The 22,297-nt window shown below is 43.0% G+C and overlaps 1 protein-coding gene and 1 long non-coding RNA gene across 3 annotated transcripts in view; one reads left to right on the forward strand and one right to left on the reverse strand.

The window, feature by feature from the left end:
- The window catches only part of LOC146510968 (uncharacterized), a 395,415-nt gene that overhangs the window by 121,131 nt on the left and 251,987 nt on the right, over positions 1 to 22,297 (forward strand). The gene's annotated exons all lie outside the window — the stretch shown is intronic.
- Positions 4,257 to 22,297, reverse strand: part of nrp1a (neuropilin 1a) — a 65,713-nt gene continuing 47,672 nt past the window's right edge. The window contains exons 9-18 of one of the 2 annotated variants that reach the window (XM_085172603.1): positions 22,070 to 22,214; positions 17,147 to 17,478; positions 15,722 to 15,866; positions 12,317 to 12,406; positions 11,532 to 11,582; positions 8,903 to 9,046; positions 8,533 to 8,810; positions 8,351 to 8,447; positions 8,173 to 8,223; positions 4,257 to 8,073 (exon numbers count right to left, since the gene is read on the reverse strand). In XM_085172603.1, the coding sequence (XP_085028729.1) occupies positions 7,790 to 8,073; positions 8,173 to 8,223; positions 8,351 to 8,447; positions 8,533 to 8,810; positions 8,903 to 9,046; positions 11,532 to 11,582; positions 12,317 to 12,406; positions 15,722 to 15,866; positions 17,147 to 17,478; positions 22,070 to 22,214 (1,617 nt within the window). In that variant the 3' untranslated portion in view covers positions 4,257 to 7,789. Of the gene's footprint in view, positions 8,074 to 8,172; positions 8,224 to 8,350; positions 8,448 to 8,532; positions 8,811 to 8,902; positions 9,047 to 11,531; positions 11,583 to 12,295; positions 12,407 to 15,721; positions 15,867 to 17,146; positions 17,479 to 22,069; positions 22,215 to 22,297 lie in introns of both variants that reach the window. The other variant, XM_085172602.1, reaches the window with a different exon arrangement.

Raw genomic sequence — 22,297 nt, forward strand, 5'->3', positions numbered from 1 at the left:
GATATCTTTTGTTTTGAAGGCGTGCGTATTCGTTTAACCGTCTTAATTTTGCTCACTTGACCCTTATGTTGCCTACGTCAACGCTAGAGGACAGCCCCACTCACGCTCACACATACACAGTGTGTCGCTATAATACTAACTCAGTCCGTAACTCCAATTAAGTCCACATCTTTAATCACCATCAGCATCATCCTCATCACTATAAGGACAGTTGGCTCTGTACTTGTACCTCACTGAAGCTAAAAAAAAAAAAAAGAGAGAGTAGGCAATAAAGTTTAAATACATCTGATTAATTATCCTTTACCGTGTAATTTACTACAAAACATTTTTTTTAAAATCCAGTCGTAATTTCTTCTACTCATATTTTAAATATGATAATTTATTTCAAATGTTTTGTTGTTAATCCAATTTAGTTATATAATACAAAGTGATATAAAACCAATAGAAAACAAAAAAATGAAAAAGAATAAAATTAAGGGTTTGCTGTAAAGTATGTATATTACTGAAAACCTGAAATTCGAGTGGACTCTTTAAAAATGTGTAATACTTTTTTTAACAACCACAAAGCTGAAATTTCAATTTTTTTAATGAAAATTATTTTAGAGGTATTAGATGCCACAAATACAAAATGAGCCACTACCATTACTTTTTTGTCTGAGTTCTAGTAAAAAATAAATAAGTAAACTTAGTCAGCTATTTATTTACTTTAAACTTTCTGGTTTGTTATTTTGTGCCTGAGCACTAGTGGACACAGTGGAGGAAAGAAAGTGAGAAAAAATAAACAGTGGGCCGGAAGACCCTCAAATCCTGTTTAGCCTCCTGGGAGTGTTTACATGAGAATGTAGCTCTCTATCTCTCACAGAAAGATCTGTTTTAGAAACTACAGCTATTTCTTTCTACTTTTTCAGGTATTGAGCAGTAGTTTTAAAACTCAAAGTATGTTTTTTTGTATTATTACAAGGATAAACGTTGATATGACTTGTGATATGACTTGTGATATGGCTCATATAAACGATATGGCTCATATCATTCCAGAGAAACAGAAATTGCTGCAGGTTCCAATTAAATTGTGATTTTACTGATATACATCACACATCACACTTAAGTAAGAATGAAGACATTGCTGAAAGGGAGCAAACATTCCCCAAAGAGGCATTTGTTTTGGATTGGCATTTGAATGCAAATCTAGACAATCCTACAGTCAGCTCCATGAGACATCCTGCAAAAAGAGACATGAGTGGATGTTCCAGCAGTGATCCACTGTCTTTCCACTGAATAGTAAAATAGCAAGACACCATGCTATGAAATAAACAATAAACAATAGAAGCAAACAAACAAAACTTTAATATGGCAATTTTTGTAAATATATACGTATAAAGATATAAGCTATACAGATTGTCAGTTGCTTTTCTTGCCTATGGTGCCAATAGAAATTATTGTGAGCTGTTAGTATTTTCCCTAAGCTGGGACACTACAACAGATCTTAGTGTTCCCCCACTTGCCAAATCTCACTGACTGTTCTTGTTTTTCTGTTTAGGTGTGGAGGCAAAGTCAACCCCTATTTTTGTTATTCTCTTGTGCTGCTGATTTTCTAAATACCAGATTCAGATTCAGGTCTTGCATAGGTGGCTGACATTTTTTTCAGATTAATATAGAAAAAACAGAAGTCCTTGTTTGTGCCCCTGACAGTTTCGTGCTTTAACTTTGGATGATCACGATCACATGAAATCTCACGCTGTGAATTAGAAATTATGGCAAATACTTTTATCTCATCCTTTCTGGAATATTGCAATTGCTTGTTCACTTGTCTCAACAAAACCTCCTCAGAATGTATGCAAGTTGTTCAGAATGCACCTGTGAGTACTGTCAGGTCACTTTCTAATTCAGATGCACTGGCTCCTCGTCAACTTCAGAGTCCACTTCAAGATTCTGGTTGTGACTTTCAGAGCTCTCTGTGGGTAAACACTGATGTACATCACTGAACCTTTACATCCATTTGTCTCCAGCTGGTCTCTGATGTCCTGCGATCAGGTCCTGCTGGCTGTGTGTTATACAAGAAAACTAAAGGAGACAGAGATTTTCCCACAGTGACCCCCAGACTCTTCCCCACTGAGCCTTACATATACGGATTTGGTGGTTTCTTATAAAAAAACAACTAAAGAGCCATCTTTTTAAGTAAAGTTGCTTTTGGGTAACTTTTTTAGACATTTTTTTGTGATATTTATCTTAAAAGGTGCTATATAAATAAAATTGTGCATACATTCCTGCAAAATTCACATGATAAGATCAGACTTTAGCTTAAAGAACATAAAAGCACGGCTCCATCCTGCCTTGTATGAACAATTCAAGTTGTTGCTTGTGGTGTAATGTTGTGGTTCCTTGGCACATCTTGGGCCCCTTAGTACTGAGCATCATTTAAAATGCCACATCCTATCTGAGTAGCTACTGTTGCTGATTATGTCCATTCCTTTTTGGCAACAGGGTATAATCTACTAATGACAACGTGCCAGGTCACAAAGCTCAAATTATCTCAAATTGGTTTCTTGGATATAACAATGAGCTCGCTGTACTCAGGTGGCCTCCACCACCACCAGATCTCAGTCCAAGAGAGCATCTTTGGGATATGGAGGAATGAGAATTTCAGATCATGGATGTACAACGAACAGATCTGCAGCATCTCTGTGATGCTATCATATCAATATGGAACAAAAAACTTGTGCCTAATGAAGTGGATGGTGAGTTTTTGTAGCCAATGGTATAAAAGTGATGGGTTGTAATAGTTTAGGTATCCTGGATAATTGTCATAGGACTTCTGTGGATTCTGGAGCCCCCCTGTGGTGGGATTTGGCTACTGCATGGACAGGGCCATAACAAATTTGTTTCAAATCGAAGTTTTTTTTCAGAGCTGCACTTTGAGGGCAGACGACTTCGTCATGGAAAAATAGCGAGATGACAGACACAATTTCCTCTTGTTATAGCAGGAAAGGCGCAGATAACTAACGGTTCTGTTTTATTTGGCAGTACCAGTAAAGACTGTGTAACACAGCAGCTTATGGAAGTCAGCCAGTCACTCTGCGTCCGTGATAACATATCACAATACCCACAATAAAAAAACAAACAAACTATGTATTATGTTTGCACGTATTATAACAAAGCAAATCATTCCTAGTCCACTAAATCATTTGCAGACATTAAACAATATGGAAACAAAAAAGAAAAATAATGAAGCATCTACACATTTACTGCAGTGCTCTACATTAACACATTAGAGACCGTTTCATAATAATGTTCATTTTATTTAACAAACGTGGAATATGATACAGAATAAAGAACTCAATATTACTCCACAGAGCCACCCAGTGGCAAAATATAAAACTACAAGTTTCAGATGCGAGCCTGTCTGGGACGTTACTAATGCTGTGGTTATGCTGCTATAACTTCTTTTCTGCAAAGCTAAAAAAAAAAGCCTTTACAAACTAGTAAGTCAAACATTTTCAAATTTCTAGTTGTGACAAAAAACAATGTGAGTGATTCTCCTCACAGTGCGACTGTGGCTTTGATTTTTTGGCTCTATGTTATGTTTGACCTGGAGAAAGAGATGTTTTTACTGATATTGTAGCTACAGCACTGACTGATTCTTAATAAGTGATAAACTAATAGCCTTTTAAGGAGGTGACTCAATAATGACTTCTGCAGATTTTAATAAGAGCGACTGCACTGGTATAGAATAGAAAAGCTAAACACAAAAGGGATTTTTTATTATCCCCAAAATTAATAATTAAAGACTAATCTTTAGAATTAGTAGATAACATATTCACAAAGAAGCAGCACTTTAAAGCCTTAGGAAAAGAAGACTTTAAAACCCAAAGAAGTACTGCTAAATAAAGTATCCATATCAGACACTTTCTAATTGTGGTGTAGATCAAGCTACAATTCTCCATCAATCGTGCCACACAGATAAATGACTGACGATACTCTGTGTGTTAATGACTAATTAATTAATCATTAATTAATGTTAAGCATAGTTTTGCAAGATTATTAGTTTTCAGCAGTCTGAGGAGAGATAAAACAGCGATGAAGTTGGGTTTGCATGCTCTAAGCTCTCATGTAGTCAATAGCATGTGAAGGATATAGCAGCTGAAAGATGTTAGGACTCTAATTTGCTTGCTAACGATGATGAGGGTCCTGCTATGTCTTTCAAGATGTGTATAAGCTTTCCTCAACGAGCTGCTTACACGCTGCACTTCTATCTCACGCTCGAAATTGAAACTGACACTGAAACCAGAGATTTTAAAAATCACTGTGGTGATACTTTCTGTCTCATTTCCTGGCCTGCCAAAATAAGTGGCGAAGCGATATGACCCCTGTAAATTTAGAAGAAGAAAAAAAATCAGTGAAAATGCAGTTTGAACTAATGATAGACCAGGATCAAAATCCAGCTGAGTGACTGATCCCAGCTCACATCAGCTTCTCATTAGTGGTCACCACCCTGCCCTTTACTTTATGCCATCAACTTCACCACTGTTAACTACTTCAGTAAGGTGGAAACTCTCACATTAGCAGACTTCTGATCTGGGATCAGGAGGTTAATTTTCACCTGTCATTGCTCAGTGTCAGGCCAGTTGTTTCTCTTTTATTAAATGCAGAAAAAAAGCAAAACTCCTCAGCAAAGAAAAGTTCATCCTCCTTCGTGTGGAGACGCTTTTTTTTTTATTGTATCTTTGGAAAGCGGTGGCAATGAGACAGAGACCAGACGAAAAAAGTTCTCTTTTAACATCACTGCGTTGCCTTGATAGTGCTTTCACATCACTCTCAAGCAAAAACAACAACAACAACAACAAAAGATGCTGTTTCAAAGAGCTGCTTGCTTATGAAGCTGCTGGTTTAACCCTTCACAGCAGGGCCGTGGTTCAGATGTCCGACTGGAGCAGAAAAAGAAAAAAACATTTCAAAGCCTGAATTACAACTCACAAATTCCCTTTTCAATTTTTTAAGGCCTTTGCTGTTTATTCCTTTCCCCTCCCGCCCTTCACAACAGTAAATTACAGAAGCAGTACTGAAAATAAAAATCTTAATTCCTTGTTATTGTAAAAAAAAGAAAAAGAAAGAAAGAAAATCTGCACAAAATTCTGAATGACAGTACAAAACAAAGGGTTAATATGCCATGTAAATGTACGGGGGAGGGACATTACTGCTGGGAGGAAAAAAAAATCTCTTCTGCCTTTTTCAATAATGAAAACATCTCAGTATTTTTACATTTCAGAGTTATGTCACATAATCTGAAACTATATATATATATATATATATATGCATGTATATATAAAAAGAACAGAAAAAGAAAACAGAGTTTTTGATTTTCTTCAGTTTCTTTTCTTTTCTTTTTTGCAAATGAATGCTAGAAACACATAAACCTCTTAAATATATTTGTCAGTGCAACATTATTTCTTTTGAGTCCACGCTACAGTATCCTTTCTCCTTAGCTGCTGCAGCTACAGTGCTCTACAGCTGAAAGCACGGGTGGGGGAGGGGCAGGGGGGCGGCGTAAAAGCTGAGGGGAGAGAGGGTCGCCCGGTCCTGAAAAATAAAATGAACAAGCTGAGAACGTGTGTTCACCACGGCACAACATACAAAGCACATCCATGTAAAAAGACTCCACGCCTCCCAGGATTGATTTCTTTTTTTTGATTGTTTTGACTGTGGCACAAAACCTCCCCACTGAGTTCAGGGGCCCCAGAGGCCTCGTGGAGGGGGGGGGGGGCACCACCACCCTGGGATTGAAGAGTTCACACCTGGGCGACGTTTCATTTCTTTTAAGCTTAAAAAGAGATAGAAAAAACAAACACGTTGCTGTTCTCTGTAAGTGTCCTGCCATAGGCTACCCCCTTTTTTTTTGATTTTTTCATGGGGAAGGGTGCGGAGAGGAGGGACTGTGGTCTCATGGTATTTTGTGTTGGCGAGGAACCCCTCCTCCCCCTCCAGCCCTCCACCGTATGTATAAGGGGGCAACCATCCTTTGGTAAAGCCACGGAGAGAGGCCTGGGTGCTCGATTCCCACCCCCAACCCCACCTCACCCCCACTCCAACCCACTGTACCAGTGTCCTGTCCTTTTGACATCAGCTCTGACATCACAACATTATGGCTGCTACACGTGAAACACGTTAAAAACTCTTCACAGCCCCCCAAGAGGAGGAGGTCGGGGCGCTTGAGCTACACTACAGCATGTGGGCAATACAAACTGGGCTTTTTTTATTTAAAAACGTTTTTTTTCATCATGAGACACGCGTGTCTGGCTAAATTACTGATAGCACCATTCGTCAGTTAGTGTGTTAACCCCTCTTTTTTTACAGGTTTCTACCACGAGGGGCTCGCAAAACAAAGTGCATTCAAGCTGCATTGTCCAGATAGCACTGCCTGGGTGAACAATCCACAGTGACAAGACAGTGAGGGATTTAGATAAAGCAAAGCAACGAGGATTGGTGTTTGTTTGTTTGTTTGTTTTTGCCAAATATTTGATGTATTTCACCACCTCCTCTGAAATTGTCACGAGTGTGTTTAAAGTTCTGGAAAACATCACGGCGACCAGTTCAGCTCACAGCAGAGATGTGGCGTGGTCATGAGTGATCAGAAGAAGAAGAGTGCTGAGAGTTCATCTCTTTTGTTTTGTTTTTGTGCGTTTGCTACCTCTCGATTCATTCATCCTTGGGGCTCTTTATGAGAAGCGGATGTTTCGGTGACAGATGGCTTGAATGCACATTGAAATCGCTGGAGCGTCAGCGAGCGGGCGAATCGCGCTCGCCCGAGCGACTGAAAATGAAACACTGCACCTTCCACGAAACAGTCCAGGAGATTGTATTTACACACACGCACACGCAAAAACCCATGACAAAAAGGGATACTGCAGCTTTTTTTTTTCTTTTACTTTTTACTTTCTTTAAAAAAAGGACAATAAAATATATTAAAACTTATTTACAGTGTGTGTGTTTTTGTTTTGGACAGAAAACAAACAAACAAATACAACGACAAAAAAAAAAAACCTGTGATAAACTCTTGTCCTGTTTTGCAGGTATTTCTAAGGTCATGTGCCCCTGTTTCCTGTCATTATAGCTTAAGCCAAGTACAGTAAAAAACACCGATATCAACAGAGGATTCCAACAAAAACGTATTAAAGGCACTGTCAGAACCATACATTGCCATGAATGGGACCCTCACTTTAGAGTGATAGGGGTCAAAGGGGGGGAAAGGGTACATGTCTCACGGCACACTCTGTTTGCCACGCCATGGGGCGAATCTACAGTTTTTACCGGATATGGTTCACTTAGGATGTCAATACGTCTCTTTCTAAAAGGTGAAAACAGCCGTTACCAACTGATGGTAATAATAAAAAGACGTTTCTTTTTTTTTTTTTTTCCAGAAAACGATAAATACTTTAAACATCATTAATAAATTGGTCTCAACACCAGCATCCGATTGTAAAAATGAATGAAAATCAAAATAGAAAATTAAAATATCATCTGAATCATCTGTACATATTTTTTTTCCTGTATTTCATTTGTACACAGTGTCCCTTTACTGGTAGGCTCTGTTTTTTGTTTTTTTAACTGCAGCTCCTGAGAAAAGCATGGATCAGTCCAGACCTCCTGTTGGTTCCTGAACCTGTCCCTCGTCCAGAGATTCGAGGGCATCGGCAGCCCGTCTGCTTGCAGACAGGCGGGATTATATGCCTGCAGACAGTCTCGTGCGAGAGCCCGGCCCATCGCACGCAGTCACACGAACGCGCTCTGTCCTGAATCACGCCTCCGAGTATGAGCTCTGTACGTTGAGTTTGTCTTTCTTTAGCTTGACGCCGTCCACGAGCTCAAAGTTGTAGTTCTCCAGAGCTGACAAGTTCCTGTCCGACATGCCTCCGTGTGAGCAGGCGCAGTACAAGACCACGCCGCAGATGGCCCCCAGGAAGACCCCGAGGGCAGACATGGCGATGATGGTGATCAGGATGGGGTCAAGCGTCTTTAGCATGCTGCCTTCAGGGATCTGGTTGTTATCCACAAAGTCTGGATATTCTGTGTTTTCCGGAACTAGAGAGGAAGCAAGGAGCAGAAGAGAAAAAGAAAAGTGAGAAAATAAACTATAAAAGGTTAGAATGCACAACAAACCTGATGTGTGAAAGGACTTACTGATTTCATTAATATCCTCTGGCAATATTGGCTCAGTGGGCACGTCGGGATCTTTAAAGAGAAATTCATATTAAAAGCAGAGCTAAATGACAGAAAACTGCAGTCAGAGCTGTGTGCCAAAGTGCTGTTTTAGTTCAAAATCTGAAGGAAGTCACTGAAACTAAGCACAAAGCTTCACCTTTACAGTCTGGCAGTGTGATCCCATCGAGAACCTTGATGTCATCCACAGCAATGTCTCCCCAGCTCTTTCTCTCCACTAGACTTTCGATCACCACCTTGGCAAAAAAAAAAAAAATTGAGCCTCTAGAGTGACAGCACACACACAAAAAGCACAGGTAAATTAAAAGGTGGGTCAGTTACCTGATAAGGCTTGTTGGTGCGTGGCACGAGGACACGACCTTCCCTCCAGCGTTTGCCTTGGTGGCCGCTGACTGTCCACAGTAGGACATCTGCAGGTCCCTTCTCCGTTTGCTTGCGCTGCTTGATGTGTAGTGTGCCGATGTGTGGCCCAAACATGTGGTACCAGAACGACACACAGAGGTCCGAGTCCGGGGAGCCGACCACGGGGCTGACGAGTCGAGCCACCTCTGTCTCTTGGGGGCTGGTTGCTAAGGTGTAGATGAAATTCCCCGGTTCACCTGTAATGTAAAGCCCTTGTATCAGCAACACAGAGGTAAAATGCCACATGTACTGTGTCAGATGTTGTGAGTCTATCATCGGAGGTACTTACCTGTGTGGTCCATGTTGGGTCCGATGTTGAGGGTAGGCGTGCCGCTGGACTGGATCTGCCACCTAGATCCCGTGTCCTCCGATGTCCAGCTGCAGAAGGACGGATCATTGGCTCGGCCAAAGTCGCAGGCAAACCAGAGAAAAGCTGTGTGAAGAAAGATCAAGATCATGTGTCACAGGAGAAAAAAACCTTAATCATTCTGCTTATTACAAAAGGAGAAGCTGCCTGTAGCCCTGGGCTCTATCCGAACAATGACCGCAGGGCCTGTCATGGTATAACTACAGGCTACACTTTGGAGCTTCCTTCTCTTAGTCTGCTCTGGAGCGGACCACTAGAGGGCAGCAGATAACTGTGAGACATAAGCCTACAGTCCTACAGGTGGGGATGATACAAGCAGCTAACTCATGAAGGAGAAGCAGGAGTCGGACAAAAGGTAAATTACAGTTCTGACATGAGAAAGAGTGTGAACCAATGGCACAGACCTCATGCAGTCCTTATGTCTCGGCTGTATTTAATGATCTCTTCTGCAACAGCGTATGTAAAGAATGCATTAAACGGGAACACTGAGAAGAGTCAAAACCCCCAATGGCTGGGACAGGAAGACAGATGCCTGGACACCGTGCCCAGTTGAGAAAGGAAACATTCATAGCAACCCGCTGCGAACTGACGATTTTAATGAGAGCAGGGACATGGGATTCGAAGACAGCTATGGTAACAGCGCCGGGGCCCCACTCCAACAATGCCATCCCCTGTGGACACACGCCGTGTCGAAGAAGCCTTCATCGAGGCCAGAAAATGTGTGGGAGCTCGGGCTTTAGTGTTTTCCAAATTAGATAAAGAAAGACTTCAAGGAACACTGGGGAAACGGGATGTTTGGGAGGCCAGCCATAGCTTTATTCTCCAGCATGAAATGCCTTTAGAGATACCACTCTCTGAATGACAGAATCTATGAGCAAATATTCCCTTAAAAAATGGGAAGGATTTAACTAACTTCTGCAGGCAATGACGCTATTTACCCATTAAACACAAAGGATGGAATTCCCATCACATATCAACCACATTTCAGGGTCCAAGCCACCATTTTCCCCATAGAAACTCCATTCCCAATTAAAACGACTTTGGCTTTTTTTTTCCATTAAGAGGAGCCTGTGACGAGACTGATGAGCAGCCACATGACTCACTTGGCTATATATATATATATATATATATATATATATATATATATATATATATATATATATGCGTGAGAAAAAAGTCTATTTCTCCATGAATGTGAGTGGAAACTATATCCCCTGAGATACATGGTGCATGACACACACAGCTTATTAACATGCATGGTTTGAGAGTCTTGAAGTGAAAAGTCAAATAGATAGGTGTTTAGCTGTACTTCATTACACTCATACAGACATACACACACAAAAACATGCATAAATGCATACACACATTTGCATCTTAGAACTACTCTAATAATCTAGCTCGTGCCCCTGTTGTGCCAAAAAGTGATTGTCTGCCAAAAACTGATTTCCGGTATTTGCCAAAAAGCGACTGCTCATATTTAAAGTGCTATAAGTAACTTGTTGGGCTATAATATGTTAAACATATGTCAAATGGATCCCTTATGGATGACATAAAGTCATCTTGAGCCACAAACAACATTTGTGTAACAAGATAGAAGCCGCAATCAGTTTTTGGCAGTGACTTTTATATAACCTTTATTTATGCAGTAAAAAAAATCTAATTAACATTAAAAATGTATTTTGTAAGAGTAAGTTGCCCAACAGGGCAGCAGAAATGGCAGCAAATATTACAATAGTTCTGTAAAAATATTTTAAGTGGGGATAAAGGACCGGATTGGTTATAATGTAAGTACAAGTTGTAAAGATACTTAAAAAAAACAGATAATTTTTTAATTCTTTATGTAACCCCTTTGTATCCCCTGTTCACCGAAGTCTATTTACGAACATACGTAAAGATATTACACATAAAAAATACACAGAAACACTGGAAATTAGTTTTTGGCAGACAATCACTTTTTGGCACAACACCCCAAATCGAAGACAGACCGCAGAGCCAGCTGACTGAGAGAAAGGGGGTTGGGTGGAGCCTACGGCCCATTAGCCAAGGTCAGACTGGGGCACTGCTTCTTGACTGCTGCCTCATCAGCCCGCTGTAGGAGACACTGGCTATGTGTGTCTGTCCATGCATGTGGGCCCCAAAGTGCACCTAACTTCCTCCAGTCATTTGCATCTGGCTTTTACAGGTCTGTGTGCGCTCCGTGTGTGTGTCGGTGTCAGCCTGGTGATTAGTGATTATGCTGAGAAGGCAGCAGCAGAGCACCAGTGCTAATCATCGGCTAGCCTTGCATCACGTAACCTCCCTTTACCCTGTCAGCGGGAGCCTCTCAGGGCCATATCATCAGCTTTAATAACAGACACACATCAGAGGAGAGAGGCTGGCTCGAGCTGGCAATCATTATCTCAGGTGTGTCTCTTGATGAATTCATGAAATTAATTCAGAACAAACCATGAGAGGTTAAACATTTGCCCCGCTGTATGTTTCATCACTCTGATGTGCAAACTTTGAAAGCACTGACCTTGAAAAATATGTATATATGGTATTTTTTGCTCACCTGGGATGGTATCCATTTCAGCAGTAGTGCTCTCTGGCATCATGTTACCACCTGTCACAATACAGAATGTTAGCACAGTTAGCCTAGGTTTGCAAAGAGCTAAGTTTCATTTTAAATAAGTACCCATGCTAGCTAAACTTGGCTAATCAACGCATGCCTTGTCTCTGGCTTCTTTCTTATGAATGTCCTTTTTCTGGTATTCCTAGCAGGAAGAACTTATGCTATACGCATGACTGAGACGGTGCCATGCTCATCATTGGAGACTGCTGGTTAATGGGGAGTGTGCAGGCGACGGTGCAGGCTGAGATAGTTGAGTGGTTAGAAGGAAAAGTAAGCTAGGAGTGAGTGGAGGCAGGGAGCCAGAGCAAAAAGCAAGTGAGAAATGAAATGATAGAGAACAGATGTGGGTGAATTGATTTCAGGTGCAAATGCAACAATGCTTTCTGGTGAGCGCTCAGAGCTTAAGGTAAGAAGTGGTAGACTGAAGAGGAGGAGTTGGTAGCAACGGGGGCGCAGCAAATTAGAGTTGTGGCTGCCAGGACACACGAGGGTGCATGCATGCTTGCCAGTGTGCAGGGTACAGTACATGGAAGACTGGGTTTGGTATCAAAATTTGACTGCGGCAGCGATGCTACAGAAGCTGTGATGGCGCAGAATCGAGGGGAGACGATCGAGCGCCAGCCACAGCGAAAGCAAGGGGAAGTTAGGGCAGGGAGGGTTTGGGGGAGGGGCTGGTCGCAGTCTCATGAAGGCGATGTTAGCACCTGTCACGTCGTAGTCATCACCTGTGCCACTGTGGCAGCTCGCCTGGTCGTCATCACACTCGTCAGACGGGGTGGTGCTCGGGATTGCGGTGGTTGGAGGGAGTGTAGGAGCTGGACAGGTGACGGCGAAGGGAGAGAGAGGAAACAATAGGTTAGATTACAGGTTTAACATGGAAAGTGCACTGATTTTAGCTCAAGGGATATAGTTGATATAGTTTAAACAAAAACAGAAAAGGAAAGAAAAGAAGAAACAGTGAAATATATTTCTGTAAGCTCGATTGCTGTGCTCACAGTTCCATGCTGAGCGTCAGTGTAGAACTGAGCTATTAGTATCCCTCCTTTTATCAAGCTGTGGAGGTGTGGGTGTATAAATAGAGCTGAAGCGAATACATGGTGCATAAGGCTTTGAAACTAGAAGGTGGAGTAACAGGACTTGGGACTGGATATAGGCAGGGCCATTCCAGTCTATCATTATGGCCCTGCTTCACTTGGATGTGGGAAAGGCCCAAAATCCGCTCCATGGTCCAGTGCCACACAGCGGTGTGCCTTTTGGAGATTTCAGACCCAATATTTCTTGGGACTCCTTGAGGGTATCTGCACACTGAGGGACTTCCCCAACAACAACATGTCTTCTAAGGTCTTTTTTATATGCTTTCCCACTTCTATAGGGCCGCTAATGGCGTGATAGCAAGCTAGCAGCTGCAAACAAAAAAGACTGAGCGTGTGTTTGTTGTGTTGTAAGTGTCAGGATTACAACAGAGTTGTAAAAGCAGGGTATAACTGTGTGGTGCAGACAAAATAGCCATTTGTCAGGACAAGTTTTTACACACACAGAGCTTTGGGGATTTTTTACTTTCTTCTAATCAGTCACTGCTTCACTGTGTGGAGAAGCTCAAGGTGAGAGGAAATGTGGGAGGACAGTTTTGCTTTGACGAGTGAACATTGTGTTGCATTTCCCCCCCGTCACACATAGTCTTAAAAAAGCTTGGACTTCGCCGTTGTTCTGTTTTTACACGTTTTGTTTCAACTTTACAGCTCTACCCTACACAGCTGACATGACATATATTCTTGGATGATTTTATATCAGCCAGTATCTGCAAAGAAGTATGCTTACATCTAAACTAGCCCACATTCATGCATGTCACTGACATCACTTCCTGTGCTTGGAGAGTCTCAACACGTTCTCACTCCCAAAGCGTAACATTTTACGCTAGGTGACAAATCGTCAACATATTACGTTTTCGGCTACCCACCACGTTCCTAAATGACGACCTCGGAAAAATGAGGAAATATGAGAAAATATGAGAACCGTATGGACTCAATCTACACATGTTCGCTCTTTTTCTTCAAATCGCTTAGAAACACGCTATTTAACATCATTAAAGTCATGGTTAAGATCAGGAAAAAGGTTATGGTTAGGGCTAGGGATAAGGTTAGGTTTAGGGCTGGAATACAGGGCTGGAACATCTATTACCGCGGGAGCGTCATTGCACTGGATTTCGGCCATAACCCGCCGCGTACCATAAGAACGCCTAAGGTCTCCTTTTGCGTTCCTCAGGAACGCTGCGGGACGTGACAAAACGTCGGCATGTTACGCCTCGGGAGTGAGAACGGGCTGAGAGTCTATACCCTGAAGTAGGAGCACTGGAAACGATTTGCTCATTGCGCATCAGTTTGAAACTGCCAGCTTGTCTCTTGCTGGTATTTCAGGAGCAGGTTGCCAAGGTGACTCTCTGTAAATCAACAGTATTCTTCACTGTCTTCGGTAGTTTCACTCGCTTGAAAGTTTATTGTGGGTCCTGACTACAGCCTCTGGTCTCTGGTCACTATGTCACCACAAATTTCTTCCAGTTTGTATGCTGAAACGCTGCTCTTCGAACAGGGGTCCAAGAACTTTTGATAGTCCTTCTTCCTGCACTGTATGGCCGCACAAAAAAGTGTATTTCCTCCAATAGTTATAAGAGCTACAAAACAGTTCCTGTAGTCCAAACCTTTCACATGTGTTTGCACTGTCTGAGGATTAAACTGGCTTCCTCAGTGCAGGCCGAGGAGAAGGAACGAGGAGAGAGGCGACAAAAGGGAGGCGAAGACAGACAGGGGCGAGCATCTTGAAAAATGTGTACAATATCTGTAGTGTTTGAGTGTGTTTGTGCATGTGTGTGAGCCGATGCTCTTGCTCGCTCTCTCTGCTAGATGAAATATGAGGCAGATCAGCTCCTGTCAGATTCAGGGTGGGGAAGGTCAGGGATGGGGTCAGCGCTGCGTCAGGGGAGCCTCTCATAGAAATGAGGATTTCGGCCTCCTGCTACGGCTTGCTACACACATACACACACAAACACATTTGTACACACTAGGAGACGCACCTGCCTGTGCACTCACCCGACTGTGTACAGTTTACTGTAACCACATGTTTGGCAAGGTGATTGCGGTTGGTCTGTGTGCATAAATCTGCGCGAGTTTGTGTGTGTTTGGCATTAACAGCGAAAACAAGCATTATCATCTGACTAAAGCTCCCGGTGGGAGTCCGTGAGGCTTACAAGAGAATGGGCCTCCCTGAAATCCAATATGTAAATCCACTTAGGGCTAGGATGCTCCGTGTGCTTATATTGCCGAGCGTTTTTTTGTGCTACATCAGCTTTGAGAGAGGCAGATAAAGAGCTGGAAAAAAAATAATGGTAATTTTAAAGATAGCAAAGTGGGCGCAGTCCTTTGAAAGAAGAAAGACGTGCCGAGGTTGGGAAGAGTGCGATGAGGGCCAGGATGCAATAATCCTAGTGGGCCAGGTGGGCTTTCATTTGATCCCCTGTAGAAGTGGCTAGCTATCGGGGGCAGCTTTGATGTTACAGGGAGACAAGACAACTATCCCTTGTAAGGATAAAGAGCAGGAGCTGGACAGCTGTGGGCTCGACATAGGGAGCGCTCATGCACGTCTTTAAATAAACAGGACCGTGGCAAAGACATGACGCGCTAGCTCCTCACAGCCATGCCATTAGCTAGGATGATAGACTGCTCACCTGCGTGTGAGTCAACACACGTCAGATGTGAGCATGTAGTCTGAGAGGTCTAGGTGTGCCCACTAAGGTTATCATCACGGGGAGAAAATGAAACACAATCGAAGACCGACTTGGCGTCAACTACGGGAGTGGAAATGTCATTTTCGTGGCTAAAAGCATCACTATAGCTGAAAATGTCAACTGCTCGAAGAAAGGTTTCACTCTGGGGGAGTAACTTTACCACCACTGGTAAACACGTAATTGTTGCTGGTGGAGAAATGAGCACCACGGGTGGAAATGTCACCAGCGTCAATAGAAATACTACTCTATTTCTTTTATAGTTTTGTGCATCAAAACAGAAAGGAGCGTTTTAGACAGAGGACAGACAATGCAATCGATTTTATTGAAAGTCCTGCATGTTTTTGAGCTTTACCTTCAATCTCGCAGCCCAGCAGCTCCAGCCGCAGGCCCATCCCAGCAGGAGTGGACCTCTCTGGGTAAATCCTGACAAAACGGGTCAGCAGAGGCTCCACGGTCCTCAGTTCAGGAGTGTCATAATTGCTGTTGCCTTCAAATATCTGGCAGGGAAAAGGGCAAGAGTGATAAAGATTAGTATTGACTGCTATAGCCCCCCAAATGCAGGTACCCTACTGCAAAATTACTCCTACGTTCTGAAAATTGATACGAAGGGTTGGTTGTTTTTGGGTAGGTGGACAGATGAAAAGTAAAATAAATAAATAAGCTGACCAGATGTGTAATCTTGCTGATATCCAAAGCACAGACTAGGTGGGTGACACAGGAGTCCAGTGGCAAAGACAGCATGACTCACACCTCTGACAAGGGTAACTTTCTGCTCCTTTAACTCTTTCTCCGGTCCTCCATGTGGGAAGGTATAAACGAAGGAAAAGAGGAGGCAGCGTGGGAGAAGCAAGCCAAGAAAGAGATGGAGGAATGACGGAAGTGGATTAATGGGTTTGATCACGTGAAGACGCCTGGTGAGCCTTAGATGCTGGGAAACTCTTAGGCAAGAGGAGAAAGGACACTAACTAGGACAGCCAGGATATGGATCCTCCTCACTCCCTTCATAAATCAACCATCAGCCCATCTGGATCAGATTTATGCCCTGTCAGGGACACTTGTAATTGGGGACGGGTTGTTGCAGCTCTTCTCGGAGGTGTGTGCGCCTGCATCCGCGAGTATGCACACACTTACATACTTTGTGTGTAAGTGTGTGCATGCATCGAGCAAAGTGTTGGCAAGTATGCCTTCAGCGCAAGGCAGTGCCGCTGGGAGATAAATCTCTGGTCACTTCTCGACCGTTGCCCGTTCTTTCCTCTCTCATCCCTCTGACTCCCTTTCACCCCTCCTTCCTCTCTGGAGAGGTTTCACTATCCATTGAAAGGGTTGAACGGTGTGTGTGTGTGTCACGCAGAATACAAAGCAGGAGGAGAGAACAGGGGGAAGGACTCTGAGAGACTCAAGATGCTTATCCTAATGCGATTCAAAGCGCTCCTAAAATTGACTCACAATGACTGTTCAATGACTCACAACTGCCCGGCGCTTAGTCGGGTGAAAATTGACTAAATGCGTCATAATCACAATCGATGCTCTGACGTGTCTAAGAGACATTTTTAGAAGTTGGTATTCAAATCATTTTCCACAGTGCTGAAGGTAAAACCTCTGATAAATCAAAACGTCAATTTCAATCCTTGCTCTTGAAAAAAAAAATCCTGGGTGCATGAATTGAAAAATGATACAGGAGAGCTTTGATTAAGGCTAATCTTCTGATTTGATAGCAGAACTGAACACATACCCAAGTATTGTTGGGCACTGTGCAAGGTAAGAGAGAAAAACCCACCTTCGGCCTGTTTCCACTGGTGTCGAGCACCATCCTCCAGTCCGAGCCATTGTTGCTGTAGCCCAGGCGGAACCTCTTCATGAACACCTTGTTTTCACGGTGCTTCCCTCCCTGGATGATCAAGCCCCTCACTAGCTTCTCCTCGCCGAGATCCACCTGCAGCCATTCATTAGCGAAGGGCTGTGGCTGGGGCAGCAGGGTCCATCCTGTCCTACTTGTTAGCAAGCGGGCATTCTCTGGTACCCAGCTGCGGTCTGTATGGGAGGACGCGGTGATCTGGTTGTCACTGATCAAGCCTGATACCATGCCCAGCATGCCTGAACACGGGTACTCTGAAAGGCAAATGGGAAAGCAAAAGGTGCTTAGCTTTTTGATACAAACAAAAGAAAACCTAGAGAGCGGATAGATGGAAAAATAAAACATGCGATTTGCATCCAAAGGCTTGAGGTTCAGCATCAGGCTTGCCACGACTCTGCTTCGGTGAATTTGAGTTCATACAGGGGCATCGTCGTGGATAGTTAAAGTCAAAGTGAGGACAACTATTCCCCAAACTCGTTGTGATGTTACTGTGATCTCTGCCTCTATTCTCTTTCTCTGTGTCTCTCTGCCTGCAGATCTCATGCATACTAATTCTTCTGCCTGAAGCGGTTGTCTCCAGGCAGCCAATTAAAACCCTCCTCTCTGTTGGTGTTTCCATCTCCTGCATTCTGGGAGCAGTTTTTCTTTTCATCTCTCTGCCCCTCCCTCTATAGACTCATATACACACAAAAACACATTCTCTTTGTGTTTTATCTGCTGCTGCTGCTGCACTCGTCTACCTTCTGCTCCGCAGCTGTTAACATCTGTGGGGCCGCATCTTTGAACACCTTGTTGTTTCCTGTCCAAAGTTCCAAACTTTTTTCTCCTCTTTCATTGTATTATTTTTTTTATTCTACCTCTGTGATCATCTCTAGCTTAACTTTTTGTATATTTTATGATCTTTGATTCCATCTCCAGCTTGTTTAAAAGAGAGAAAGCTGTTTTTTTTAAAATTTTCTTTCCTCAAGCCTTGTTTCCAGTGACATCCCCTTGTATAATGAAGTCAAAGGGCACCAATTCGTCGCTACAGCTTGTAGAACCATCTGAATGCTTTAACCTGAAACTTTTTTTTTGTCCATTTTCACGTTTTTGCCTTGATATTACACGAAAGGTGGCCAGATATAATTCCAATGAAATCTTATTGACTGTACATGGATGTAGAAATTTCTGGTTAGAACAGTCAAAACCCAGCAAACTCTCTAACACTACATGTGAAAATAAAAACAAATTTGTCTCAGATAATACGTTTTTAAAGCTCTGTCACACTGGTGGGCAGTGTTGGGGAGTAACGGAATACATGTACCGCCGTTACGTATTTAAAATACAAAATATGAGTAACTGTATTCCGTTACAGTTACCGTTTAAAAAGGTGGTATTTAGAATACAGTTACTTTGTTGAAATAAATGGATTACACGGCGGTACTTCCCTGTTTCATATTGTCGCGGGTCAGGACTGTTTGGGTTTTGTTTGACAGCTACTTCTGTTGTTCCAGGCGGCAGCGTTACGGTTGCCATGGTTACAGGGTGACGCTCTCTCTGCGTGTTTCCTGGGTGAGAGAGGCCTTTTTGTTGTTGTTGTGCTAAGCTAATAGGCAGAATGCTACCAGTATAGCTCTAAAGAATGTAGCATCATAGGCAGTGTAGTCCGTGCTGCAGGGAGAATGGACTGCCGTACTCGTTATGTGTCTGTGAGCGAGGGAGGGAGAAAAAGGAAAAGTAGCCTATGAGCTGTCATCGAGCAAAAACGGGAGCTGGAAGCATGTAAATATAATAATAACCACTGCAGCCAAGAAGCCCAGTTGTAAGTAAGCTATTAAGACTCGACTGTACACCGTGTTCGTGTTTTCCTCCAAAAACAATAAGTTCCGTTGGAGCAGCCTTTCAATGCCTCTCTCTGTCTCTCGCTAGCAAAGTTGACCCAGACAACAAAGTAAAGCTAGTTTTCGGCTACGAGGTCAGAGGTCCCTTTACTACGGTTCGGAGCCGCGGACCTTCAGTAACAGTAATAAATCACAGCAATAGTACATTCATGTAGTTGTAAACAGCATGATAATATATTAAGTAATCCAAAGTATTCAGAATACGTTACTCTCATTGAGTAACGTAACGGAATACATTACAGAATACATTTTAGGGCATGTATTCTGTATTCTGTAATGGAATACATTTTAAAAGTAACCTTCCCAACACTGCTGGTGGGCTGCTCTGAATTTAGGATTATTGTAATTTTTAGCTGTATGAACTGACCTAAGGAGAAAGGTATGCTTTATCTGTAGATAGACATAATTATGTTCATATTCTTTTATCAAATGTTTTGTGAAATCTGTGAAATAGTTTAGTACCATGCGAGTGATTGATAGGGACACAATAGTTCTGAACCCAAGACGGGATTGTCTTTTTGAGATGTTGTAAAAGTCATGCACAGCAACTTACTTATGCTGTAAACACTGTAAAGGAGAGTGATTACACTCATGCAAAGTTACTCTCTACTAGAGTAACTTTGCACGATTCATAATTAAAAATAATCCCAATGTTTGCTGGGCCTCAGTCCACATTATGTCTGAAACAAGCCATTTTAGCTCTCCTCTCTCTTAAAGTGAGAGGTCACCTTTACTTAAAGCTATCTGTCCTTTAATTGGCTGCCCCACCCAAACAGAAGGTTGAACTGCAGCGCGATAGAGAGACTGCAGTAAATATTATATACTTCAGAAATTCTTCTTTGCATAGCCAGAAAGAATCCACAGGAGTCCACAAAAGTTTTCCACGAGCTGCCACTCGAAGTCTGACACTTGTATTAGCAGCTTTTATTGGGCTTAAATCTTCCTGTGTGTCTCGTCCTATCTTTCCTCCAGCACTTAATCCCAAGACACTGAGTCAGAGACCTGTGCTAAGCAATAATATATTTACTATCTGGCTCCCACAGAGGGATAAATCCCAGCATTATTACATCTTCTGTGTCTGTATGAGACAGAGCGTGCACTGTACCGCAGCAGGAATCAATAGCGTAGCTGCGTCTGGGAAAAGTCAGCGAAAACTTGGAGAAAACAAGGCCCCGTTCAGACTTGTCTTTCTCTCTCTTTTTCTCTGTCTCCGGTTATCTAAACCGGCTCCTGTGAGAACCCGTGGGACAAATCTCTGCTCCCGCATTCTCGAAAAGGTCCAAATTGGAGCTCATGTAACAAATGCTGGCTGTGCGAATGCTCCTCGACTGTTTTCTTTTTCTCCCACTTTCTTTCATCTTCGGCCAGAATCTGTTTGAGAGCGATCAGCGAGCTGGCCCCTGGCAGAGCAAAGGCGTACTGAACCCCCTTTGAAGTGGGAGGATACAGAGAAAGGTACACATGTGTGATAGTGCGTGTGAGAGACACTGATCTGAGCTTAGACGCTCTGCCCGAGTGCCTGGGTCATCTGGAGCTGTTAATTGACTTCAGCTGCGATGCCATGCACGCAGCGGCACACCCAGGGGAGCAAGCACAAGGTGATTCGCGGCTATGTGGGCCATGCTCAGGGTTTGGGTGGAGCATCGGTGGTTTATCAGTGATATTTATACACCACGGCATATTTACTAACAACAGGGTGGCGGATCTTGTTCATTAATGAGTAGCTGTTTAGATCGGCACGCGACCATGATGATTTAAGGGAGAACATCTTGCCGCATTCTGGGATTTTACTCCTCCTCTCCTGTGATAAAGTTATGCTTTAAAGAAAAACTGGAAACTTGGAAAACTTGGAAAAAATGCAGATTTGAAAAGTCCTTTTTTGGTGAGAAAAGTGGCGATGAACTTTAAGAGCACTTTAAAAGCACTAGTTACTCAAGAGATTGTATCAAGGATTTGTAACTAAGTGTAGAACGGAGTGAGTCACTGAGTTTATGTAGCCCTCAAGAGCCTCAGAGCTTCTCGCTCTCTGCTAGCATGCAGTGAAGCTGGCAATGTCTTCAGAGCACCCAGGGGTGCTGACGTCATTCCCGAGGCCCTGTGGTGACTTCGATCCTGTGATGTGTTTACGCTCTGCGCAGCGGTCTGGTCGTGCGCCCCGAAACACACGCCCCATCTGTAACCCTGCTGTACCCACAGTGCTCTGCATATGTACCAGAGAGCTACAAAGCTCCATTAAAAGTTTTTTTTAAAAAAACAACACTCGACCGGCTCACATTTAGCTGGCTGCAACTAATCCCAACCCTAATTTTAATCCAGGGCGCAATCCTGCGCTCACAACATTGGAAAAAATACAAGAGGCTTACTTTCATATTTTTTCATTTGTAAGTGCAGAGGAACAAAACACACATCCAAGTGCTAATTAGAATTCAATACACATGTTCATAATCCTGCAGAGAGTCAGGCAGATGTGCTAAAAACCATACGAAAGGGAGCCGCACACACATGCACATACCACACATTAAAATAACATCGACAAAAAAAAAGGCAAAGATGAGACAAACAAAATCAAAGCTTTAAAAGCAAAGCCAGAGTAAAGAGGAGGCTGAGGAAAGATCTGCAGGAGGGATGGGCCCAAACAGAGCCCACCCGGCTTCAGCTCACTCTGCCTGCAAGCTGTTGGCTTCATATATATTGGATGAGGTACATCTAAACATGGGGAGACATAAATAGGCAATCCTCCTTCATGCACCACTTCTCTATTATGCAACAGCTTGCTTTAGCCTTAAAGGAAGCAGATAAGGAGGGAGGTGTTTGCACCAGTGAGGCCTGGATGGGAAATATCAACTAGGTTGCCGCAAGAGAGCAGAAATTCCGACTAGAGTCTGTGGTGTAAGCTGATTAGGCGTATGAAAATGGAATATGGAGTCGCTGTATGAATGTGTATGTGATCTCAGCAGCAACCAACCTGATATCTTGCAGCCGTACACCTCGAAGCGCAGTGCGATGCCTGTTTCCCAGGTAACGGGACGTATCCGAATGAAGCGCGTCAGCGTGGGCTTGGGAAGCTTCGTCTTGGCAACGTCAGTTGGGTTGGTGTTGCCTTGGAAAACCTGTGAAAGATGCAGGAGGGAAGTAAGTTATCAATAGAATATGCTGAGCTGCTGAGATGCAGAGACAGAATTCACTGGAGCTC

The sequence above is a fragment of the Neolamprologus multifasciatus genome, chromosome 9 (assembly GCF_963576455.1).
Source record: "Neolamprologus multifasciatus chromosome 9, fNeoMul1.2, whole genome shotgun sequence".
NCBI classification, from domain to species: Eukaryota; Metazoa; Chordata; class Actinopteri; order Cichliformes; family Cichlidae; genus Neolamprologus; species Neolamprologus multifasciatus.